This window comes from Diceros bicornis, chromosome 1, assembly GCF_020826845.1.
Source record: "Diceros bicornis minor isolate mBicDic1 chromosome 1, mDicBic1.mat.cur, whole genome shotgun sequence".
Taxonomy (NCBI): domain Eukaryota; kingdom Metazoa; phylum Chordata; class Mammalia; order Perissodactyla; family Rhinocerotidae; genus Diceros; species Diceros bicornis.
Window position 1 is genome coordinate 19,984,781 of NC_080740.1, and position 22,296 is coordinate 20,007,076.

General features: G+C 35.8%; 1 protein-coding gene across 10 annotated transcripts in view; it reads right to left on the bottom strand.

Moving 5' to 3' along the window:
• Window positions 1–22,296, bottom strand: part of FAM172A (family with sequence similarity 172 member A) — a 412,528-nt gene that overhangs the window by 296,460 nt on the left and 93,772 nt on the right. For 9 of the 10 annotated variants that reach the window (XM_058530416.1, XM_058530242.1, XM_058529948.1 and 6 more), the window contains 2 exons: window positions 6,297–6,362; window positions 930–1,121 (listed from right to left, as the gene is read on the bottom strand). In XM_058530416.1, the coding sequence (XP_058386399.1) occupies window positions 930–1,121; window positions 6,297–6,362 (258 nt within the window). Of the gene's footprint in view, window positions 1–929; window positions 1,122–6,296; window positions 6,363–8,722; window positions 8,825–22,296 lie in introns of those variants that run through there. The other variant, XM_058530685.1, reaches the window with a different exon arrangement.

Consider the following 22,296-nt stretch of genomic DNA (forward strand, 5'->3'; position numbering starts at 1 on the left):
CTGCCTTCACAGTGTATCAAAGAATTCCTTTCCAATTTTAATGACAAAAATGTAATAATTTAGCTCTTATAAGCATACATGCAGACATATTACTGAATAACTTTATGTTCTTATATTAAAGCTTTTATACAAGATGCCACTTTACTTTTCTGAAGAAAACTTCTACTAATATGTGAGAAAAACTCATACTTTACAAAATTTGGCTATTTGTTGCAGAACTCAAGAATGAGACAGTAAAACAAAGGTAGCCCAAATATTAAGATGTAACAATGCTAGGTCAGAAAAAAAAAACTTCACTATTACAGGAAAGAAAACCTTGAACACAATTTTAAAACTTAAAAAATTTTAAAATATCAATTTCTAAAAAGTTTGAATTCAAATAAAAATTTCAGTAAATATTGCAATTTACCCTTTTTTATGTCTATGTCTTATGCTTAAAGCATTTCATTTGTGGGCTCTAAAGAGATTTTTAAAGAAATAACAAAAAACACTGATTTATTACAACTCTTCTTTTAAAGAATAAGAGATTAATTTAAAGTAAAACTAAAGCAGATGTCCTTTAGTTTCTAAATTCACTAAATTAGGCAGGCAAAGATTTACAAAAGCAGTCATATTTTTTCAGAAGTACTTTCAATATTTATAAGTATTTGATGGTTTAAGTGATATTTCATGTAATAAACAAAAAACTTTAGAATCAAAAATATTCACTTCAGAGACATTATCTACATCTTTGTATTCTTAAGATACCATTTTGTTTTTCGTTGTAACTGCAAAATAATGCAGAATAACCTTTCATGACAAATAATAACAATTTAAAGATAAGATTATGTTTAGGATATACTTTTGAAGAGACATGATAAAATAATTTATAACACACAATAAAACAGAGCTACAAAATGCCAAAAAAATATAAAGAAAATTGCACTTACATCCATAGCTCTCTTAATAAAAGGTATCTGTGTGCCACTGTCCAGATCTTCATTTATAATAAGCCTTCTAGCCCACTGACCTGCCCTGACAACACCACTACCATGAATTAAAACCATCAGTTTCTGTGGATTTGTCAAAGCATCCTCACTCATAAAGATAAAACTCTTTGGTTCACTCTCAGTAGCATCTACCTGTAATTAAAAAAAATTAAATAATAAATAAATGTTTTCTGATCAGGCATAGACATAAATGAGAAAACAACTAATGGTTACTATAAATTATAGAATGGCTATTACAGAATAATAGAGGTAAAAAAACTTTAAAATAAAATTAAAATATCCATAGAGATTAACAATTACATATAAGGTAGATGAGGAAAAAAGACATGATAGTAATTTAAATATAAAAATATGAAAAAAGAATATTGGAAATATATGTCTCCCTACATTATTATTGTATATTTAGTATTATATTATCATTATAAATAAGAATAACTAATTTTTGAGTCTTTTGTATGGTCTAGATAATATGCTAAATGTTTTAAAAATATTATCTCAATTACAATCCCATTAAGGTGGTACTGTTATTCTACTCATTTATAGATGAAGAAATTGAGACCTAGACAGTGTAAATGACTTGCCCAAGGTCACACAGCTATTAAGTCTATATTGAAGTATATGAAGAAGTATATGAAGAAGTATACTGAAGTATGAAGAAGTATACTGCACCTATAATAGAAAACAAAAACCCAATTGGAGAATAAACCTATTGGAAAATCATATATTAGCCAGGAATACTATTAAACTTTTAAAAGATGGGAGAAGGAACTATTTAAAAAATTCAAAAAACTACTGTTCTATGTAAATGGACTTTGAAATTTCATTGAGAGTGTGAATACATGATTATATAACAATTATTTTATGAAGGAATACTACTTGTGTACTCCAATAACCTTGTTTTATGTATTAGTTATTTATGGGATATAAAGTGAATATTTTTATTCATTTTGACTGTAATTAATATTTAGGTTTAAATTAGATGATGTATGATTTGATTTGAAAGACTCAAAAGATTTCTAGGAAGGGACAACTTCCCAACATTTTATTACATATGCTATTGCATGCACTGAGTGGTATTAGCAGCTGTGGCTAGTAACTGGGAATGAAAGCCTTGGTACAGCCAGGTCACAGCCAAAAGCTCAAGTCTTGATGACTGGTAATATACACATTCTCAAATAGAGAAGGTTAATCCACACACTGTGTAATGCAATAGCTATTCACTTCATCAATAGTATATATTCATGCAATTATCAAAATAAGAAATAGATAAAAACTCTAGATAGCAAAAAAATGTCCTGGATTCTAAATGTTCCCAGTCACTATTCCTAGGAAAGGAAAAAACTTAAAATTTCTCTACTTCTAAAATAATCAGACTGGTGTCAGTAAATAGATGCTTAGCCATTTGTGTAAACAGAGCAGGAAGGGCAATTATTTCAGCGAGAAGAGCATGGCCACAGGGCTTAAGAAAAATACCCCCTTCTCAGTGAAGCCTTCCCTGACCAGGAATTGGTCTTCTCCCCAAGAATTCCCTAGTCTCTTTCTGTTTTATCTTCCTCCACAGCACATACCACAATCTAATATATTGTATGCTTTACTTTATATATTTGTTTGCATATCTACTTATTAGCCATCTGCCTCCTCCACTACAATATAAACCCAGGAAGGCATGGACTTTTCTGTTTGTATCCAACTACATTTCCAATGCCTAAAACAGAGGCTGGCACATTGTGGGCACTTAGTAAATAAAGGAATAAATGAACTTTTGGACTAAGGGATCCTATCAAGCATTACCAGCAACTTCCTTTAAAGGCATTTAACTAAATAATGTGTCCTCTTAACTGGTTATAATACTTGCCTGGTTCAGAAAGCATCTGTTGAAGATTAAACCAATCATGATTATAAAGAATTTTAAAAGAGCTACACAATGCTAACAATTAAAATGACATAACTGTATCTTTATTATTAGTAATTAAGTATACAGGAAGAGAGGTATGAAGTGTAACACAATCACATTAGCTTCACTTGCATTTGATATCCAGAGTAAGCAAATTAGGATGATGACAGCAGGTATGACTGAAATCAAAGAGGAAGAGAAGTGGGTGAGAGACAGGAGAAAACCAAATCAGAGAAGAAAAATTCCCTTTTACCTAGGAACATTATATGAAAACAGAAGAATCACTCAAAGTGGCTTAAAAAAAAAAGAAAATAGTGATAACAACAAAAGAGAAAATTAGAAAGCAAAGCCGTCGATGTGTAATAAAAAAGGGCCACATAGGTTCCCAGTCATTCATTTACCAAGGAGTATGTCTAAACCCACAAATAAAAGTGCCTCTTAAAGTCAGTGAGGCCTTAATGGATCCTGGAATGGCTATGGAAATGGACATCTGTTTATCTTAATGAAAAAACCTGTAGTTATAGACTTTCCAGTAGGTGCTGATCACTGCTTCTTTTTTCTATCCGACTGAGTCCCCTGTTACCAAAGAACTGAGTCAATACTTTAAGCGAAGGAATGTTGGCACTTCAAATTCCAGGGTAATCACTTGAAAACTGGAAGGGTACTTCTTTTCAGAAGATAAAAATGTGTTTTTTATATTATAATGCTGCTGAAGAATTTTCAAGGGGCTACAAATTAAGGTAGCCATGAATAAATGAATAAAAGTTTTACTTGAACATCCAGAAAAGTTGGCTGTAAAAATATGAGAACATCAGAATATTCAAGGGAAAAAAACAACGAAAATGAACAATGTAATGGTATTAATGATTAAGGAGTAAGAGCTGGTCATTGGCTAATATTAATCTTAACACAGAACTCTGACTCTTACAGTTGGTAACTATAATTTACTCGTAAAAAGTTAGTGCTCATTTTAAATAGTAAAATATCTATATAATACATTTTTCTTCATTAACTTAATGAAGTTTGGGAATGGCTGTTCCAAGGCCATTTATCTTCAAACAACGGTAATTCATGAAGCTGAGCTTTCATTAAGGAACACATATAAAGGTCATTCCAGTGCATCAGCTCACTTGATTGACCAATCAACTTCAAAGACCAATTGGTCAGTGAGACTACACCAAACAATTCTTAACAGTTAACAATTCATTTTGGGATACTCATGAACCCTACTAACTTGATGTTCATTTAAACATGACTGAAAAAACTGAATGAAAATTTGCAGTCAAATTATTAACTTAATTCATGTGTCCAATATTCTACACAAGTGTAAGATATTAGAATTAAGAATATTTTGTACCTATATATGTGAGGTGGGGAGTAACATGAGACACGATCATGAGCTTTACCAGCAAATCATGGGCTTCCACAAAGTGCTATTTAAAAAAAAAACAAACAGAAAATGACTTTTTCTTTCCTCATTAAATAGTTCAACTATAAAACTAAAGTTTAGTTCATCATCAGGAAAAAAAAAAAACTTGGTGGTATTCCTTTAGCAAAAGGAACAATTCTGGACAAAAAAAGAGAAAAATCACTCTTAAAGCTTTTGGGATTTAAGAGAACTCAGGAGAAAATTATTACTTACAGATGAAAAATTTCACAACTATATAAAATATGTGATGATAATTTAAGGAGAGATATTTATTTCCTAAAACAAAAATTTTTTTTGGTTTCTCTTTAGCGTAGGGAATCTTTTCTAACCAAAAATGGACATGATGTTTCTTATAGGTCTTATATAATGTAAAGCTTGCTCTATGCTTATTAGCTTTATAGTCTAAATTTAAATGAGAGGAAAATAATCAGATGTAGAACACAAAGTCTGCCCAAATCTAATCTCAGGCTTTCTATACAGAATATTAATGAAACGTAATCATATAACATGATCTATACAGTCAATTATCTTGTGATTTGTTCTGGAAATCCAGGGGGTTGAGTTTAAAGGTTCCATGAAACTACATGTATTACGGAGTTAAAGGACTCAGTATTAATTGTGCTGTAATAATGAATTAAACTAAGGCTCTTTAAATATCATTCTTCAGAAACTGAAAGAATTAAAATTAACGAGAAAGGAAGACTGGACAAAGGGACAAAATTCTACCTTGCCTTTTCAGAAGATCAAATTCAGTACATAGTTTTAATAGACTATGACACTAGACCTAAAGTCAAAACTAAATAAGAGGTTTGAATCCAAAAGAGACTGGCATATTAACTCCCCCAAAGATACTAAAATATTGGTTTTCATGTATTTCCAAGGGAAGGAAAGTTTCAAAATAAACAACGGTTGGCCTAGCTATTACACAGAATAATGTTTTATTCACTAGTACGTCACAAGCACTTGGAACGGTGCCTGGCACCTAAAAGATCCTTAAATAAATATCTGTTGAATGAACAAATAAATGAATAAATGATTAACAATGTGACCTAGCACTTGAGCTTATCTATCAAAAATTAAATATAGATTTCTTTTATAAAATATTGAACTATGGAATTAATGTGAGGATGGATAGTATTAATAAATCTTCAAAACCTCGAACTCAGAATAATATTACCAAAAAATTTTAAAATACGATGCAAAATTTTATGTAAACAAAATTATTTATATGCAAAGTTTTGTGCCTTAAATTAATTACTTTCATCAAGTCTTCCAGACACTTATATATCGTAAAGTCAAAGAGTTGTCAGGGACAGCAAAGATCATCTAATCTAGTCCCACCATCATTTCACACATAAGATAATTTCCTCATTCGAAAGCTTAATATTTCATGTTTTACATTAAAAACAAAATTTTTTTTGAGAATTTGAGTCTAAGAACAAACCTCAAACTTTTTCACTCTGAAATGGCAAAATGTGCAAAATTTTTAAAAAGTGTTCTGCCAAAAAAAGGAAAGAGTAGTGTTATAAAACAGGAAGCACCAGAAATGAATTTGGGAATGTGCAGAGGAAACAACTTAGAAATAAAACATATAATTTAAAATAATCATGAAATGATTAAAGAGATGGTGAATGTCTAGTGCAAAAAAAGTACACTGGCTTACTTCAAATAAGTAAAAATAAATCATCCAAATGAAATGAGAAAGGGTAGAGAAAGCAGTAGTCCTTTCAATTGCAACATCATTTTCAAAAAAGATTGGAAATCAGTATTACTTTCCTTTATGCTGAAGAGTATTACTTTTTAAGAACTATTGTGCACAATGAGATGAGGTATACTGACAGGCACTTAATATTATCTTTATCAATATCAACACATTAGGACCTTAACATTTAAACTTATCACAGTTAAACTAAAAAGTTTTCTTCTGAATTGAAAACTATTTCATTTGGAAGTATAAGTAAACATTTTTTAAAATTGGACTTACTGGAATAGAGATTTTTTTCAAATTACAGTCTTTTTCCAGGAGCTCATATACATACTTCGTGATGATCTAGGTAAAAAGAAATAACACATTAAGATGCAATGTCACCCATTATCAAAATTCACATAAATTATTGTAAGTTATTGCTTTGAATGAGTATTTCTCTATCTTGGAATGTTTTAATACTAAATTAAGAGACTCTTTACTGATTATCTGAAATGGTTTACTTCCTGCTGCTCTATGAATAACTATGGACTTTAATTAATACTAAGGATTAGAGTCAGTTAATATAAACTCACAGTAATATGCCAAGACTTTGTTTTTCAAAGCGATACTCCGAAAGCATATTTTTTTTCTTCAGTGTTTCTAGAATCTGTTTCCCTATAATTTCTATGGGCATTATATCTAATATAGTACTATCGTGACTCTGAATCCTAACACCTCTTTTGTATTCACTGAATCAAGCAGGGAAAGGTCAGAGGTATTCTAAACAGAAAAGGAAAACTCATCCAGCAAAGTTAGGCACCAGTTAGTACTACTGTTTGTGTGGTAGGCAGAAACATGGCTCCTCAAAGATGTCTACATCCTAACTCCCGGAACCTGTTAATACGTCACGTCACATGGTAAAAGGGACTTTGTGGATATGATTGAGGTTAGGAACCCGAGATAGGGAGATTATCCTGGATTACCTGAGTGGGCCCGATCTAATCATATAAATTCTTAAAAATGGACGATTACAGAAGAACACTGTCTCAGAAAGATGCAAAGTGAGAAGGCCTCGACTGGCCATTGCTGGCTTTGAAGATGGAAGAAGAGACAAAAAGCCAAGAAGTATGGTGGCCTCTAAAAGGTGGGATAACCCTCAGTTTACAGCCAGTAAGAAAACAAGACCTCAGTCCTACACTTGCAAGGAACTGAATTCTGCCAACAACTCAAATAAGCAGTAAACAAATTCTCCCCCTAGAGATCCTAGAAAGGAACACAGACTGTCCACACCCTGATTTTGGTCTAGTGACATTCATAGCACACTTCTGACCTACAGGATTGTAAGATAATATATTTGTGTTGCTTTAAGACACTAAATTTATGGTAATTTGTTACAGCGGCATAGAAAACTAATACACTATTTCTATTAAGGAAAGAAAAGAAAGTGAAGAAAGAGACGTCTGGAGTAAAAGCAATGATTTAATAGGCTTTAATGGTCATTTTAAGCTCCCTCCAAAAATGTCTTTAATCATCTATGCACAATATCTCAGAGAACAATTTTAGCAGTAATGTAATTAAAAGTCAAATTTTATGAAACAAAATCAGAAGATGATTTTTTTAGAAAATTAAGATGTCAATTGCTTTGGTGCTGTATTCTATAATCTAAAATAGATTCTCTATCCTGCTTTCTTTAAGGAACCCAAAATTCTTTCTTCCATGTATACGTATTCATTCATTTTAGAAACAGTATTTAGAAACAGATGTATGCTACAACAGCTTTATCTTGGCTGGTAATGGTAATTTCAAGATGTACAACACTACACTAGAACTAGGCAATAATCTGCTAGTTAGTAATGGAATAGTATTTCTGTGTCTTATGTAGTAGTCAAAATTATGTTCATTATACCTTTGCCAGAAGGTAGGTACTGTAGACCTGAAAGGGTAAACTAAAAATATGGAGGATGAGACTAAAATATATATATAAAGTTATACAATGGGCTGCCACTTCAAGAGAAATGGCTTAACTAAATGAAATTAGCTAAAATAAGTGGCTTATCATTTCTCAAAATTTCTTATTATCTATGAAATCATAAAATATCCTTACATTTAAAGCAACAATAGAATCAATCAGACCTAAACCCAAATGAATTCTACCACTCTGCAAATACTTACGAGACATAATTTGAGAATTAAAAAAATTAAACTATTTTGGCAGTTCATGCCTTTTGTCAATATGAAATATAATATTACAGTTAATTATCAATTTTGATACTACAGGACAGTACAAACAATTCAAAAACTGCTCACATTTAGCTTTGAAAAATATTATAAGGCAACTGTCTGTTTTGGACTTTGCAATATATCAAACCAAATAATAAAACCATACATCGAGTAGAGTTGGAGAAACACTGCCTAACTTGCCCAATTTACCTTGTTCTCCAATTCCTGACTGCAGAGGAAAAGCAACTACATACTAAACCATCTATCTTGTAGGCAGTTCTCTCTGCCTGGAATGTTCTCCTCAGCACTAGTCATCCTCTAAGAGACAGATCACATGTCAACCGCTTCAGGTAAATTTTTCTGCCTCATCCCAACCCTCCAAATGTCCCACATCCATGTTTCTCTGGACATGACTGAATATCATCATCTAATATATGAGTTTGATATCATTTACCCGTCTGTTACCTGACTAGTCTCAGAACACTATGATTTGGGTATCCTACCTTTACTTTTCCTTGTATCCACACAGGATAGTGGCTGGCACATTGAAGGTACTTCAAAATAGTACACAAATTCTCCTCACTGTTCATCCTGTCTACATCTTTTGAGGGAGATAAGGGCTCAGATTTTTAAAAATCTTTTTAATTGCTGAATTGAGGCTTAGAAAGAAAGCACCAGGGATTTACTGCCTTCCAGCTTGCATGGGATTGCAGCCTGCATTAAGAAAAAGCAACAAATGAAAAGATAATTTCAAAAAGGAGATAGAAAAAGTATCTCTGCCCAAATGTAATCTTTGTTCAAATATTCACTGGAAATGATGTTTCTAGTGAAGTTCATCCATGAAAAAGAAAAGGCTTTAGAGACTATCCACGCTCTAAGGGGAAATCTTCATTCTAATAAGAAACACAGGAACTTCTGGTTTCTGGTCTGAAATACAAACAGCTTGGAAATAGACACTCCCATCCTCGCACACACACACAAAGCTGACCAAACCAAAAATCAACAACTCTTCTTAGATCCCTCAGAGAATTGAGGTCAGAGGGCAAACTGCTGCCCTGAAAACTGGAGAGAATTAGGGCTTTCAAGGAGGGAAGGCCAAGGCACAGAAGTGTTGGCTGAAGCCAGTACTGGGGTAGGAACACTTTCAACTGTAACTGGTTAGTTTCTGGAAGCTCAGTATGGACTAGCTGAAGAATTAAAAATTACGAGGAGGCACAGCCGTAAAGCAAGATCCTCCCAAACTTCTGTGAGTTTTACCTCCATAAGCCCCAGTAGGGTCTCACTGTGAAAACTAAAGAAAAATCCCCTCCTGCTTCTAACAGAGGAAGGGGAAAGGTAACCATTTTGAAATACTACACAATTCTGTTCTCCTTAATAAAGCGTGCCTGCAAGGGAAACTATTTTACCTGAGCCTAATTGACATAAGGGAAGAAAAATGCCTAACTTAGGCTCACTCAAAGACTGAGACCTAATCATAGACTGTAGAATGTTTCCTGCCCCTGCCCCCCAACACTACCACCACATCAACAGGGCTCCTATAAAATAACAAGAGATATAGCTAAATGAACTGCAAGACTCACACTATCTTTAAGGTCTCTAGGAAAACTCAAAGACAACAAGGGAGATAAAAACAAAGACATTAGAGGAAGTTGTAGCCTTGGACACCAGAACTACCGCAAATAGTAAACACAGCCTAACTCCTAGGCAGATAAACATGAAACCTCACACTAAAGACCCATCTACCAAAGTTCACTTTACTCAATACATCATGTCTGGCTCTCAACAAAAAATTACCAGGTACACTAAAAGGCAAAGAGAGTCTGAAGTCACAAATCAAGCACCAGAACCAGACTCAGATATGGCAGAGAATTTGGAATTATCAGATTTGGAATTTAAAACAACTATGATTAATATACTAAAGGATTTATTGAAAAAAGTTGACAATATACAAGAACAGATACGTAACGTAAGCAGAGAGATGGAAAATCTAAGAAAGAATCAAAAGAAAATGCTAGATGAAAAACAGTGTAAGGGCCAAGCTGGTGGCATAGTGGTTAAGTTCACATGCTCCGCTTCAGCGGCCCAGGATTCGCAGGTTTGGATCCCAGGCATGGACCTAACACCACTCATCAAGCCATGCTGTGGTGGCGACCCACATACAAAATAGAGGAAGACTGGCATGGATATTAGCTCAGGGACAATCTTCCTCAAGCAAAAAGAGGAAGACTGGCAACAGATGTTAGCTCAGAGCCAATCTTCCTCACCAACAAATAAATAAATAAATAAAATTTTAAAAAACACTGTAACAAAAATGAAGAATGCCTTTGATGGGCTCATCAGTAGACTGGACATGGCCAAGAAAGAATCAAAGAGTTTCAAGATATATTAATAGACACTTCCAAAAATGAAATGCAAAGAGAAAAAGATGAGAGACTACAACAGAATATCTGAGCATTATGGACAATTACAAAAGGTTTAACACACATAATGGGAATACCAGGAGAAGAAGGAGAAAGGAAGAGAGGAATTATTTGAAGTAATAGTGGCTGAGAATTTTCCAAAATTAGTGACAGACACAAAACCACAGATCCAGGTAGTACAGAGAACTTCAAGCAGGACAAATACCAAAAACTACACCTAACCATATCATATTTGGCACAAAACCAAAGAAAAAGAGAAAATCTGGAGAAAAGCCAGACTGGGGATGTGGGGGTATTTGGGGGAGTAGGGGGGGGTGTGGGCGACTTTACTTACAGAGGGAAAAGGATAAGAATTATATCAGACGTCTCTTAGAAACCATGCAAGCAAGAAGAGAGTGGATTGAAATATTCAAAGTGTTGAAAGAAAAAAATGCCACCAATCTATAATTCTGAATCCAGTGAAATTATCCTTCAAAAGTGAAAGAAATAAAGACTTCCTCAAACAAAAATTGAGGAAATTTTTCATGAGTAGATCTGCCTTGCAAGAAATGTTAAATTATTCAGAGAGAAGGAAGATTATATAGGTCAGAAATTTGGATGTACATAAAGAAAGTGTTAGAGAAGGAATAAATGAAGGTAAAATAAAATTTTTTATTTTTATTATTCCTAATTGATCTAACAGATAACAGTTTGTTCAAAATAACAGCAACAATGTATTTGGTGATCACAGCTTATAGAAAAGCAAAATGAATGACACCAAGGTTATAAGTTATGGAGGGGAAGAACTGACAATACTCTGTTCCAGGTACTCTGTGAATCACTACCTGTGAAGCAGTATAGTGTTATCTGAAAGAAAACACTGGAAAGAAAAAGTTACTAGACCTGATAATTTTCCTGGATTTCTTTTGATTCCTAAGAAATAGCCATATAGATAAAATTAAATGAATCAACAATGGAGGAGATGGGAAAGTAATTTTGAGATTATATATTCATGAAATAGATCCCTTGGCTACCAACAGAATAAGGCTCTCTAAGGAGACTTTTTTCTAGCTCAAGGTTTCTCCACCCAGGAATTAAAGAAAATTTTAACAAAGAGAACAAGGGTGATCAAAGAAATAGACTACATAAAGAAGGAAAATGAAGTCTGATGAAAACCAATTCTCAATGGAGTGCTTCCAAAAGAAGGGGTATGTGTGCCCTGCAATAAATTGACTCTTGACATTTACTGAGCACTTGCTATGTGCTTATCATGTACCTCATTCATTTCAGCATTACTTCTGTTCCTTAACTAAATAAGAAGCCAACACTGATACCCTTTACCCCTGCAAAAGCACTGAGATTATTCTAGCAGATTATACTTTAACGAGGCAGGGAATGAAACTAAGAAGCCTCCCAGATGGTACTTCAGACCCTTTTGAGACTGGATTTGAGAAATAAAATGTAATATATGACAAGAAATATGGCTGAATAGATGAAAGAGAATTAATATACAAATTTTAATTAAAAATATAAAGTTCACTCTACCATGAGATTGTCAAGCTTCTTTCTTATTCTGAAGAAAATTCTCTTGTTAGTAACAAACTAAATTTTGCCTGATTTACTCACAATAATAACAATTTTTATTTCATAACTTTATTAATGATGTTAAGATAAAAATTTCTACATTGGGCCTATTAGGAAATTAAGAACTTCAGCCCAAGACACAAAGCACCAACATCCATAAATCTTCAATTACATCCATCCCTGGAGAGGACAACTAAAAACTAAGAGTATCCTGATTTTGGGTGTAAGGGTGGATGAAGTGAACTAAAAGAAAAACTTTGAGAGATTTAACTGTATTTAAGAAATTCTATACCTCCTGCAATCAAAGAAAATAGACTCAATAGACTACCTACCTGAATTAGCAAAATATGAACTATAATACATTTAAAAAGGAACAACTTTTAAGGAGCATTAGGCTAATCAATTGTTACCTAGGAGAAATCTAGTTCTAATTGATGGAATGAAATTAAATGATTTGTAATTAGTACAGTGAAGCCACGGTTTTCTCTCAGTTCTCCTCTGCTTAAAATCATTATGTATATGTTTGTATTGCATAGACACTCACAGAACAGTTGGAAACAGTTTAGTTTTACCTAAGCAACTCCTTTTAACATTATTCATTTGCTTAGGAAGCTCTGATTTCACAAATAAGCCAGGAGCAGTCAGTATAGGCAGTACAACTTATAAATGTATCACAAACATAAACAAAGTTTGACATTATGAGCTTTTACTATTTTGGAGCTTTAATAATATCCTGGAGACAGACTTTTGCTTCTAACAGTCTTTATTAAGATGATATCCATTCTCTGTTACTCAGTTCCACTTTGCTTATTGATAAAAATAGCATTTAAAAAACTCCATGGCGAACATTCAGTGAGAAGATGGCGGCGTAGGCAGACTCTGAACTCACCTCCTCCCGTGGACACAGCCAATTTACAACTACTCGTGGAAAAATTATCCCTGAGACAGAGCTAAAAACTGGATTAGAGGAACTCCTGCAACAACGGACAATCCTAATTGAGGTGGAGGAGGCAGAAACTCCCTTCTGGAGAGGAAAAACGCCGCCTTACAAGCCACAGTGCCTCACAGCCACCTGGGATCCGCCCACAGGTACGCAGCCCTCCCTGGAGGCGCGGAGCCCTGAGCCGGGGAGCACCCCCGCTGTGGGCATTTTGTGGACCCAGCACAATCGAGACGAGTGGCATAATATCTGACTTTGCTGCTACTAAAACAGTGGGGCGTACCCCCAGAAAAGCTGGTTCACAAAGAAATTAAAACTGGCTCATAAAGGGCCCACGCGCAAACTCACTCGTTTCAGAAAGCAACCTAAAATCACCAGAAAGAAAGGTGCACAGTGCTTTGGTGACAAGAGACTCACCTGATAGGCCCTGAGTGCATCTCAGTGAGAGGTGAGACCTCTCCAGGGACTGGGACAGTGGCGGCGGCCATTGTTGTGGCCTGGTGTGAGCGTGCTGACACAGACGCCATGGGAGTTCTCCTTGGGGCCTGCTAGTCCAGGTCTGCTCCACCCACTAGAGCACCGATTTAATCCAGCTCAGCCAGGGCAGGCAGCCCACCCTAGAGACTGGCCCCACCCAACAACAAGCCCTCAGGCAACTTGTGGGCCTGCATAGATTGGTGACTGGATTCTCTGCAGCCTGGCAACTGAGCCGACTTGAGTGGGGCAGGGCGTGCACAAGGAGCCGGTGGAGAGTGTGGGGCGGTGGTGGAGTGTGTGGGGCTCCCGCTGTGGAGAGACTGAGTCCGCTTCGGGAGGTTGGGGCACGCACACGGGGCAGGACTATGTTGACTGTGTGTGTGGACCTGTGGGCAGCAGGGATTGTCAGCTGCAGAAGACTTGTGCTTCTCAAAGACCCACATAGGGGGTTTGCCCCACCTTCCAAAGCCTGAAATAACTGGGTGCCCCTGAGCCTAAGGGCAGCCCCACCCAGCTGCAATCCTCAGAGAGCTGACAAGAGACCTAAAGGCTGCAGGCTTATAGCAATTGTAAGCCTCTAAGCCTAACAACCTGCCACACTGGGGGCCTACTCCCTTAAAAGAAATACTGCAACACAAATGTGGTATTAGAACTTGCAGCCAACTGTCCTGGGGCTCCCCACATCTGATAAAGAGACTGAAGGGACCACAACAACTACAAGCAGCTGAGCATTACAACAGCTGGCCAGGAGCATAATTCGGCCTCCCTGGGCACCTACAGGGAGAGCAAACAGGCCAAAACAGAAGGACACACGTAGCCCACATAGGGGTCACCCCTGGAACATTGAGAACTGAGGGAAGCACACTGCAGGCCTCCTAAGGCATCACTTATATAAGGTCACCTATCCAAGAGCAGGAGACGTAGCTGACCTACCTAATACGTAGACACAAGCACAGGGAAAGAGGCAAAATGAGGAGGCAAAGAAATACATTCCAAGTAAGGGAACAGGACAAAACCCATAGAAAAGGAACTAAGTGAAACAGAAATGAGCAACCTACCTGACAGAGAGTTCAAAGTAAGAGTGTTAAGGATGCTCACTGATCTGGGGAGAAGAATAGATGAACTCAGTGAGAATGTCAACAAAGAAATGGAAGATATAAAAAAGAACCCATCAGAAATGAAGAATACGATACTGGAAATGAAAAATTCACTAGAGGGACTCAAAAGCAGAGTAGAGGATACAGAAGAACGGATCTGCGACTGGACGAAAGACTAGAAGAAATTACCCAAGCTGAACAGGTAAAAGAGAAAAGAATTAAAAAGAGTGAGGACAGTCTAAGGGACCTCTGGGACAACATCAAGCGCACTAACATCCATGTTATACGTGTCCCGGAAGGAGAAGAGCAAGACAAAGGGGCAGAGAATCTATTTCAGGAAATAATAGATGAAAACTTTCCTAACCTAAGGAAGAAAACAGACATCCAGATACAGGAAACACAGAGAGCCCCAAACAAGATAAACCCAAAGAGGCCCACACCAAGACACATCATAATCAAAATGTCCAAAATTAAAGATAAAGAGAGAAACCTAAAAGCCGCAACAGAAAGACAAGTTACATACAAAGGAAACCCCATAAGGCTATCAGCTGACTTCTCAGCAGAAACCTTACAGGCTAGAAGAGAGTGGCACGATATATTTAAAGTGCTGAAAGGAAAAAACTTACAGCCAAGAATACTCTACCCAGCAAGGTTATCATTTGAAATGGAAGGAGAGATCAAAAATTTCCCAGACAATCAAAAATTAAAGGAGTTTGTCACCAAGAAACCAGTGCTACAAGAAATGTTAAAGGGACTGATTTAAGGGGAAAAGAGAAGACCACAAATAGGAAAAATTATCTATTTCCATGATAAGAGGGTAATGGATACAAATGCACAAACAAGAGGTTAGATATGATATCAAAAACATAAAATGAGGGAGGAGGGGAGTTAAAGGGTAGAGCTTTCAGACAGAGGTCAAACTAAAGAGACCATCAATTCTGTATAGAAGGAGAAAGGAACAGAGAAGGACTACTAAAACACTGAGGAAAAAAAAAAAAAGTTAAAAAAACTCCATGGCTTTTAAGAAACCAGTCTTACTCATTTCATCTCTACACAAAGTGCAATTGGTAGGAGATTTTAGCTCTGAGCAATGACTTGATTTAGAACATGTTTATCCCCAGAGCAGGATGTTAGGAACATTCACACAGTGTAATTTTTACCTTCAGGGCTCAGCAGTTTATGGTTCAACATCAGATTTAGGATTACACCAGCAGGACAATGTACTATTTCTACAAGTACTAAAAGTTAATAAGTAAATGAGATGTACATATTAAATTTAATATTATAGATTATTTTTCATTTTTTAAACAAACTGAGGAAATTCATAATTATTATAGCTTAATTTATATATATATTTATAATTTTATACTGTTCTAATCTTTTTTATATGTTATTTTTCTTTTTTTAATTGTTAACCATTTAAAATGATACTTATTTTAAGATCTCTAAATATTATTCCTATTAGCTAAGGTTCCTGTACCTCTGGCTCTTCAATTATACCCATCCAAAGAAAACCAGCTTAAAGCACACCATCTTCATAAAGCCTCCTCCCTAAAATATTTGCTTTTCTCTGATTTCCTCTGTCAACAGAAGTCAATTCAACAAACAATTATTTACTGGCTTTTACTCTTCTGCTTATGGTATCTCTTTTAATCTTATTTCCTCGACTTCATGCACATTCCTTGAGAATAAAGACTATCTTTTGCACTTGATTATACTTCAAACAAAAGCAAGCAGAATAAAGTGCTCAACAAGTTTTTGTTGGTTTTTAACTTTTTCTAATTTTTCATTGAAAATGAATTAGCAGAAACAGGTCTAAGAGAGAACTCTGTAACTTAGCTAACTATCCATTTACCCTCCCAATTCTTTCTGGAGATTTCTCAATCCCATAAATTTAAGACTAAAATATTCAATATAATATTTAATATTAAATAATAAAATATTTACTATAATAATATTTAATATACATGGCATTCTCAGATTTTAAGGTGAAAGAGTGGCTAATATGAACAGGATACAGTCTAATTTGGGGCATTTTACAATATTTTATTTATTGTTTACATGCAAATAGACTGTAGCTAAAATCCAGCATGTCTGATTCCAAAGCTAGCTCATCTAAATAGGAGGGATGAATTTCACTACTGGATAATCTGAGCATCTGTAGTACTTTTATTGTCTGAAACATTGATTGAAATACTACAATCCCCAGAGTACACCTCTCCTATAGCCCTTCCAGTCTCAACTTCTTCCTAATGGCTAACTTTACATCTCCAGACAGAGATACAAAACATCACCCAGTCACTTCACATTGCTAGGAGTGGTAATTCAGCAACAGTTTCATGTACTGGCCGAAGAAGAGGGTAGGAGAATCTTGTTCACCTCAAAAAAATGTCATTTCTCTTCAGTTTTCAGGTTGTGATAGTGGGGAATGCAGTAGGAGCTTAGTAGAAAGAAATCTCTTGTGGGTTTTCTCTACTGTAAGGTCTCATTATTCTGCTTCAGGGCTTCATTTTGAGCTTTGATATATTAAAAATTTCTTGAGTTGGTATCAGCATGCACTTCTATTTTTCACTATTATATATATGTGTATCTCCCTGTATAGAGAGAAGATGGATATGAGTGTATATCTACATGAGTTTATACACACTTATGTACACACACATACATATATACAGCTATATCTTATTTATTTCCATACTTACCTATCTATAAAGAGTAAAAACTATGACTATATATGCATGTGTACACACAGATACACACCCACATTTACTGAGGGCCTAGAAGCAATGACACCACCACCAATGCACAGATCTTAGTGTCTATGTGTGTATGTGTACGTATATAGGTATACATATATAAAAAAATTTCCAATAAAAGTAACCAGAGCTCATTGGAGAAAGGGCTGATTCAGGAGCTTAGAGGGTTTTTTTTTGTTGTTTTTTGGTGAGGAAGATTGGCCCTGAGCTAACATCTGTGCCCATTTTCCTCCATTTTGTGTAGGGGACACTGCCACAGCATGGCTTGATGAGCGGTGTGTAGGTCTGTGCCCGGGATCCGAACCCGTAAACCGCAGGCCGCCGAAGCGGAGCACGCGAACCCAACCACTATGCCACCAGGCCAGCCCCAGGGTTTAGGTTTTATATGCCATTCTCCATTAGAAGGAACCAAGGATCCTAGGAGAAAAGGCTGATTCAGGGCCTAGAGCATAGAAAGTGCAAGATAAGTCTGAAAAAAAAATTTTTTGCACCAAAAAATAAGAAAATACTTAAAGAGTGATGAATAAATGTTAAAAAAACACAAAAACCTGCTTGATGAGAATCCCTCTGGCCAAATCTGGGATAATTTAGGCATCAAAATAATGACAGCAATGGATTATACAGCCCATTGACTAAAATGAGAATCCATGAGTCCATAATGATATAAACAAATGAATAAAGTAAAAACGAAAGAGGAAAGAAAGCTCTTTCTTAGAGTAGAATGCCAACTAATACATATAGAAGAAATGAGGAGTTAGAAAATCATCAGTGGATGCTAAAATTAATAGGTCAGAATTTCATGAAGAAAACAGTCTCAAGTATCTTCCCTCAAATTACTTATTAATTACAAAGAGAAAAATAATAGTAACTTTATGGTATAATCTGGCAGACAACACCAATATTGAAGCAAACCAAAATCATGTATTATTCTTGATAACATGCATTGAGGACAAAAGATCATACTTAAGGTACCTTTGCCAAAAACACACAACTGAATCTAATTATGAGAATACATACGACAAACAAACTGAGAGCCATTCTACAAATGTGTTTTTTTTCTTTTAATTGTCTTAATAGTTTATAACATTGTGAAATTTTCGCTGTACGTTTTTGTTTGTCAATCACCATATACACGTCTCCCTTCACCCCTTGTGCCCACCCCCCATCCCTTTTGCCCGCCCCCCACCCCGTAACCACAATACAATTCTTTCTGACCATGTGATGGTTTATATTCCATATATGAGTGAAATCATGCGATGTTTGTCTTTCTCTTTCTGGCTTATTTCCCTTAACATAATACCCTCCAGGTCCCTCCATGTTGTTGCAAATGGGACAATTTTGTCTTTTTTTATGGCTGAGTAGTATTACATTATATATATATATACACCACATTTTCTTGATCCAATCATCAACCGAGGGATACTTGGGTTGCTTCCACTTCTTGGCTATAGTGAATAATGCTGCAATGAACATAGGTGTACATAAGCCTCTTTCGATTGCTGATTTCAGGTTCGTTGGATAGATTCCCAGTAGTGGGATAGCTGGATCATAGGGTATTTCTATTTTTAATTTTTTGAGGAATCTCCATACCGTTTTCCATAGAGGCTGCACCAGTTTGCATTCCCACCAGCTGTGTATGAGGGTTCCCGTTTCTCCACATCCTCTCCAACATTTGTTGCTTTTTGTCTTGGTGATTATAGCCATTCTAACAAGCATGAGGTGACATCTTAGTGTTGTTTTGATTTGCATTTCCCTGATGATTAGTGATGTTGAACACTTTTTCATATGTCTATTGGCCATCTGTATATCTTCTCTGGAGAAGTGTCTATTCATTTCTTCTGCCCATTTTTTGATCCAGTTGTTTTTTTGTTGTTCAGTTGTGTGAGTTCTTTATATATTATGGAGACTAACCCCTTGTCAGATATATGTTTTGCAAATATTTTCTCTCAGCTGGTGGGTTGTCTATTCATTTTGATCCTGGTTTTGTTTGTCTTGTAGAAGGTCTTTAGTCTGATGAAGTCCCACTTGTTTATTTTTTCTTTAGTTTCCCTAGTCTGACTAGGCATGGCATCTGAAAAGATTGCTTTATAAGCAACGTCAAATAGTGTATGCCTATATTTTCTTCTATGAGTTTTATAGTTTCAGGTCTCACCTTCAGGTCTTTGATCCATTTTGAGTTAATTTTTGTGAATGGTGATAGCAGATGGTCCACTTTCATTCTTTTGCATGTGGCTGTCCAGTTTTCCCAACACCATACAAATGTCTTTTACTCCTCAAAAAATGTCAATGTCAAGAAAGAGAAAGAAAGGCTAACGAACGGTTCCAGATTAAAGGAGAATAAAGAGACACGACAACTAAATGCAATGTGTGAACCTGGATTTGATCTTGGACTTGAGGAATTATCAGCTATTAAGTACTCTATGTGACAATCAGCAAAATTTAAACATGGCTTGTAGAATGATACAATATAAAATTTCCTGAGTCCAAAAATTGTACTGTAGTTATGAAAGAGACTATTCTTGCTCTTCGGAAATATACACCAATGTATTAGTGGTAAAAGGGCATAATGTTTCCAACTTACTCTCAAAGGGTTCAGAAAAAAATTATATAAGTAATATATAATTTATGTGGTTCCTTTTAACCATGCAACATTTTTTGTAAGTGTGAAATTATATCAACACAAAACATTACTTTAAAATTTCCCACATTGTTCATATTCCTAGTTCGGGTGCTACTGACACTGCATCTATTTCCACAAGTGTTTCACTGGAAATGTGGGAGATGACAAATAGGGTAACAACAATTTACTTTCATCAAAACATTTTAATTTCTTGAAATGTTATGATAAAACCACAACTATACTTGGGGATAATTTTCACCATTATTGCTTGTCAAAATCAAGGACTCACTGGAGTAAGTCCTATAGTTTGTTATGTTTGTGCTTATGTTCATGCCCAACCTAAAATTCTCTTACCTCCCCCCGACTTTTCTCCACTTCCCCAAAACTCAATTCCAGTGCTACCTCCTACCTGAAGTTTTCACTGATTCTACCAATGACTGTGCCTTTCTTATGACATTTAGCATTCCATCAGGATTATCTACATTCTCCACCTTACAAACAGAATTATATCCTACTTTACTGTAGCATCAACCACACTGTAGATGCACAATACATGAACAATGAATGAATGAAAAATAATTGGTAGTGTTTGCAAACATGTGGCATTTCAGTTTATAAGAACTATAATACATTTAAAAGAAAAACAATATTTTCAACATTAATTTCTGTATTGGAAATAAACCCACAAGATTTAAAAATGAAAACAATACAACACAATATACATTGAGAAGCCTCACTCCCACTCCTGTCCTCCTCCATTGTGTTCCCCCTCACTCTGCCCCCTATAGGTAATTTTACTATTTAGTTCTCAGCAATCTTTTTTTTTTTTTAGCACCTTTTTATTATTTTTTCTGTGTGTGTGAGGAAGATCAGCCCTGTGCTAACATCTGCCAATCCTCCTCTTTTTTGCTGAGGAAGACTGGCCCTGGGCTAACATCCATGCCCATCTTCCTCCACTTTATATGGGACGCCGCCACAGCATGGCTTGCCAAGCGGTGCGTCGGTGCGCGCCTGGGATCCGAACCGGTAAACCCCGGGCCACCGCAGTGGAGCGCGCGCACTTAACCGCTTGCGTCACCGGGCCGGCCCCTCTTAGGCATCTTTCCAATATTTCTTAGTGCCAATATAAGCAAAGAAAAATGTATTATTTCCCTCTCTTTCTTAAAAAAGACAGCATACTACACACACTGTGTTGTACAATGTATTCTTATTATCTTGTCTTTCTTAGACTAAATAGATCGTTTCTTCATCATCTAAAAATTTATCTTGGTGATCTACCCTCTCAGTAATAGAGACCTTCTTTATTCTTTTTTACTAGGCATAGTATTCCACTGTATAGATGTACCATAGTTTAATCAATCAATTTTTAAAATATTTAATGCTTTTCAAAAGTATTCACTAGGGGCCGGCCTGGTGGCATAGCAGTTAAGTTTGTGCACTCTGCTTCAGCACCCCAGGGTGCGCGAGTTAGGATCCCAGGCATGGACCTATGCACTGCTCATCAAGCCATGCTGTGGCAGGCGTCCCACATACAAAGGAGAGGAAGATGAGCACGGATGTTAGCCCAGGGCCAATCTTCCTCAGCAAAAAAGAGACGACGGGCAACAGATGTTAGCTCAGGGCTAATCTTTCTCACCAAATAAAAAAAAAAATTCACTAAGAGAAACATATATAACCGTAAGCATTGTTTATTAAATCTTATGCAAATTAAATGTACACAAAATTATCACCTTGGGACTTAGAATCATTTACAACAAAGATCCACCTCTATTTAAAAAAAAGAACAACACCTTTCTCTCTTAACGTCCTATTACTCTAAACTCAGCAATCCATCCTAGCTCCCTCCTAGGAAGGGATGGAGGGAGGGAGAACAGGGGAGAAGGAGGGAGAGAGAGAGGAAAGGAGGGACAGAAGGAAAGGAGGAGGAAGAAAAAGACATAAAATTTCTTAATAATTAAAGTTTAATATTATTCAGTAATATCAGTTTGGCTAAACCGAAAAGGGCTCCTCTAGCACCTTTACATTAAAGAGACTACGATATGAATGGCAATGAGTTGTCTAATTAGGCTAAAGCACATTTACCCCGGGTGCATATCCTCTTAAGTCAGAACTACATCTTAAATTTCACTAAAATTATCTACCTCTCATCCCTATTTTTCCCCTTAAAACCTTTTATACTTCATTCTCGGTGGGTACATTCTAAA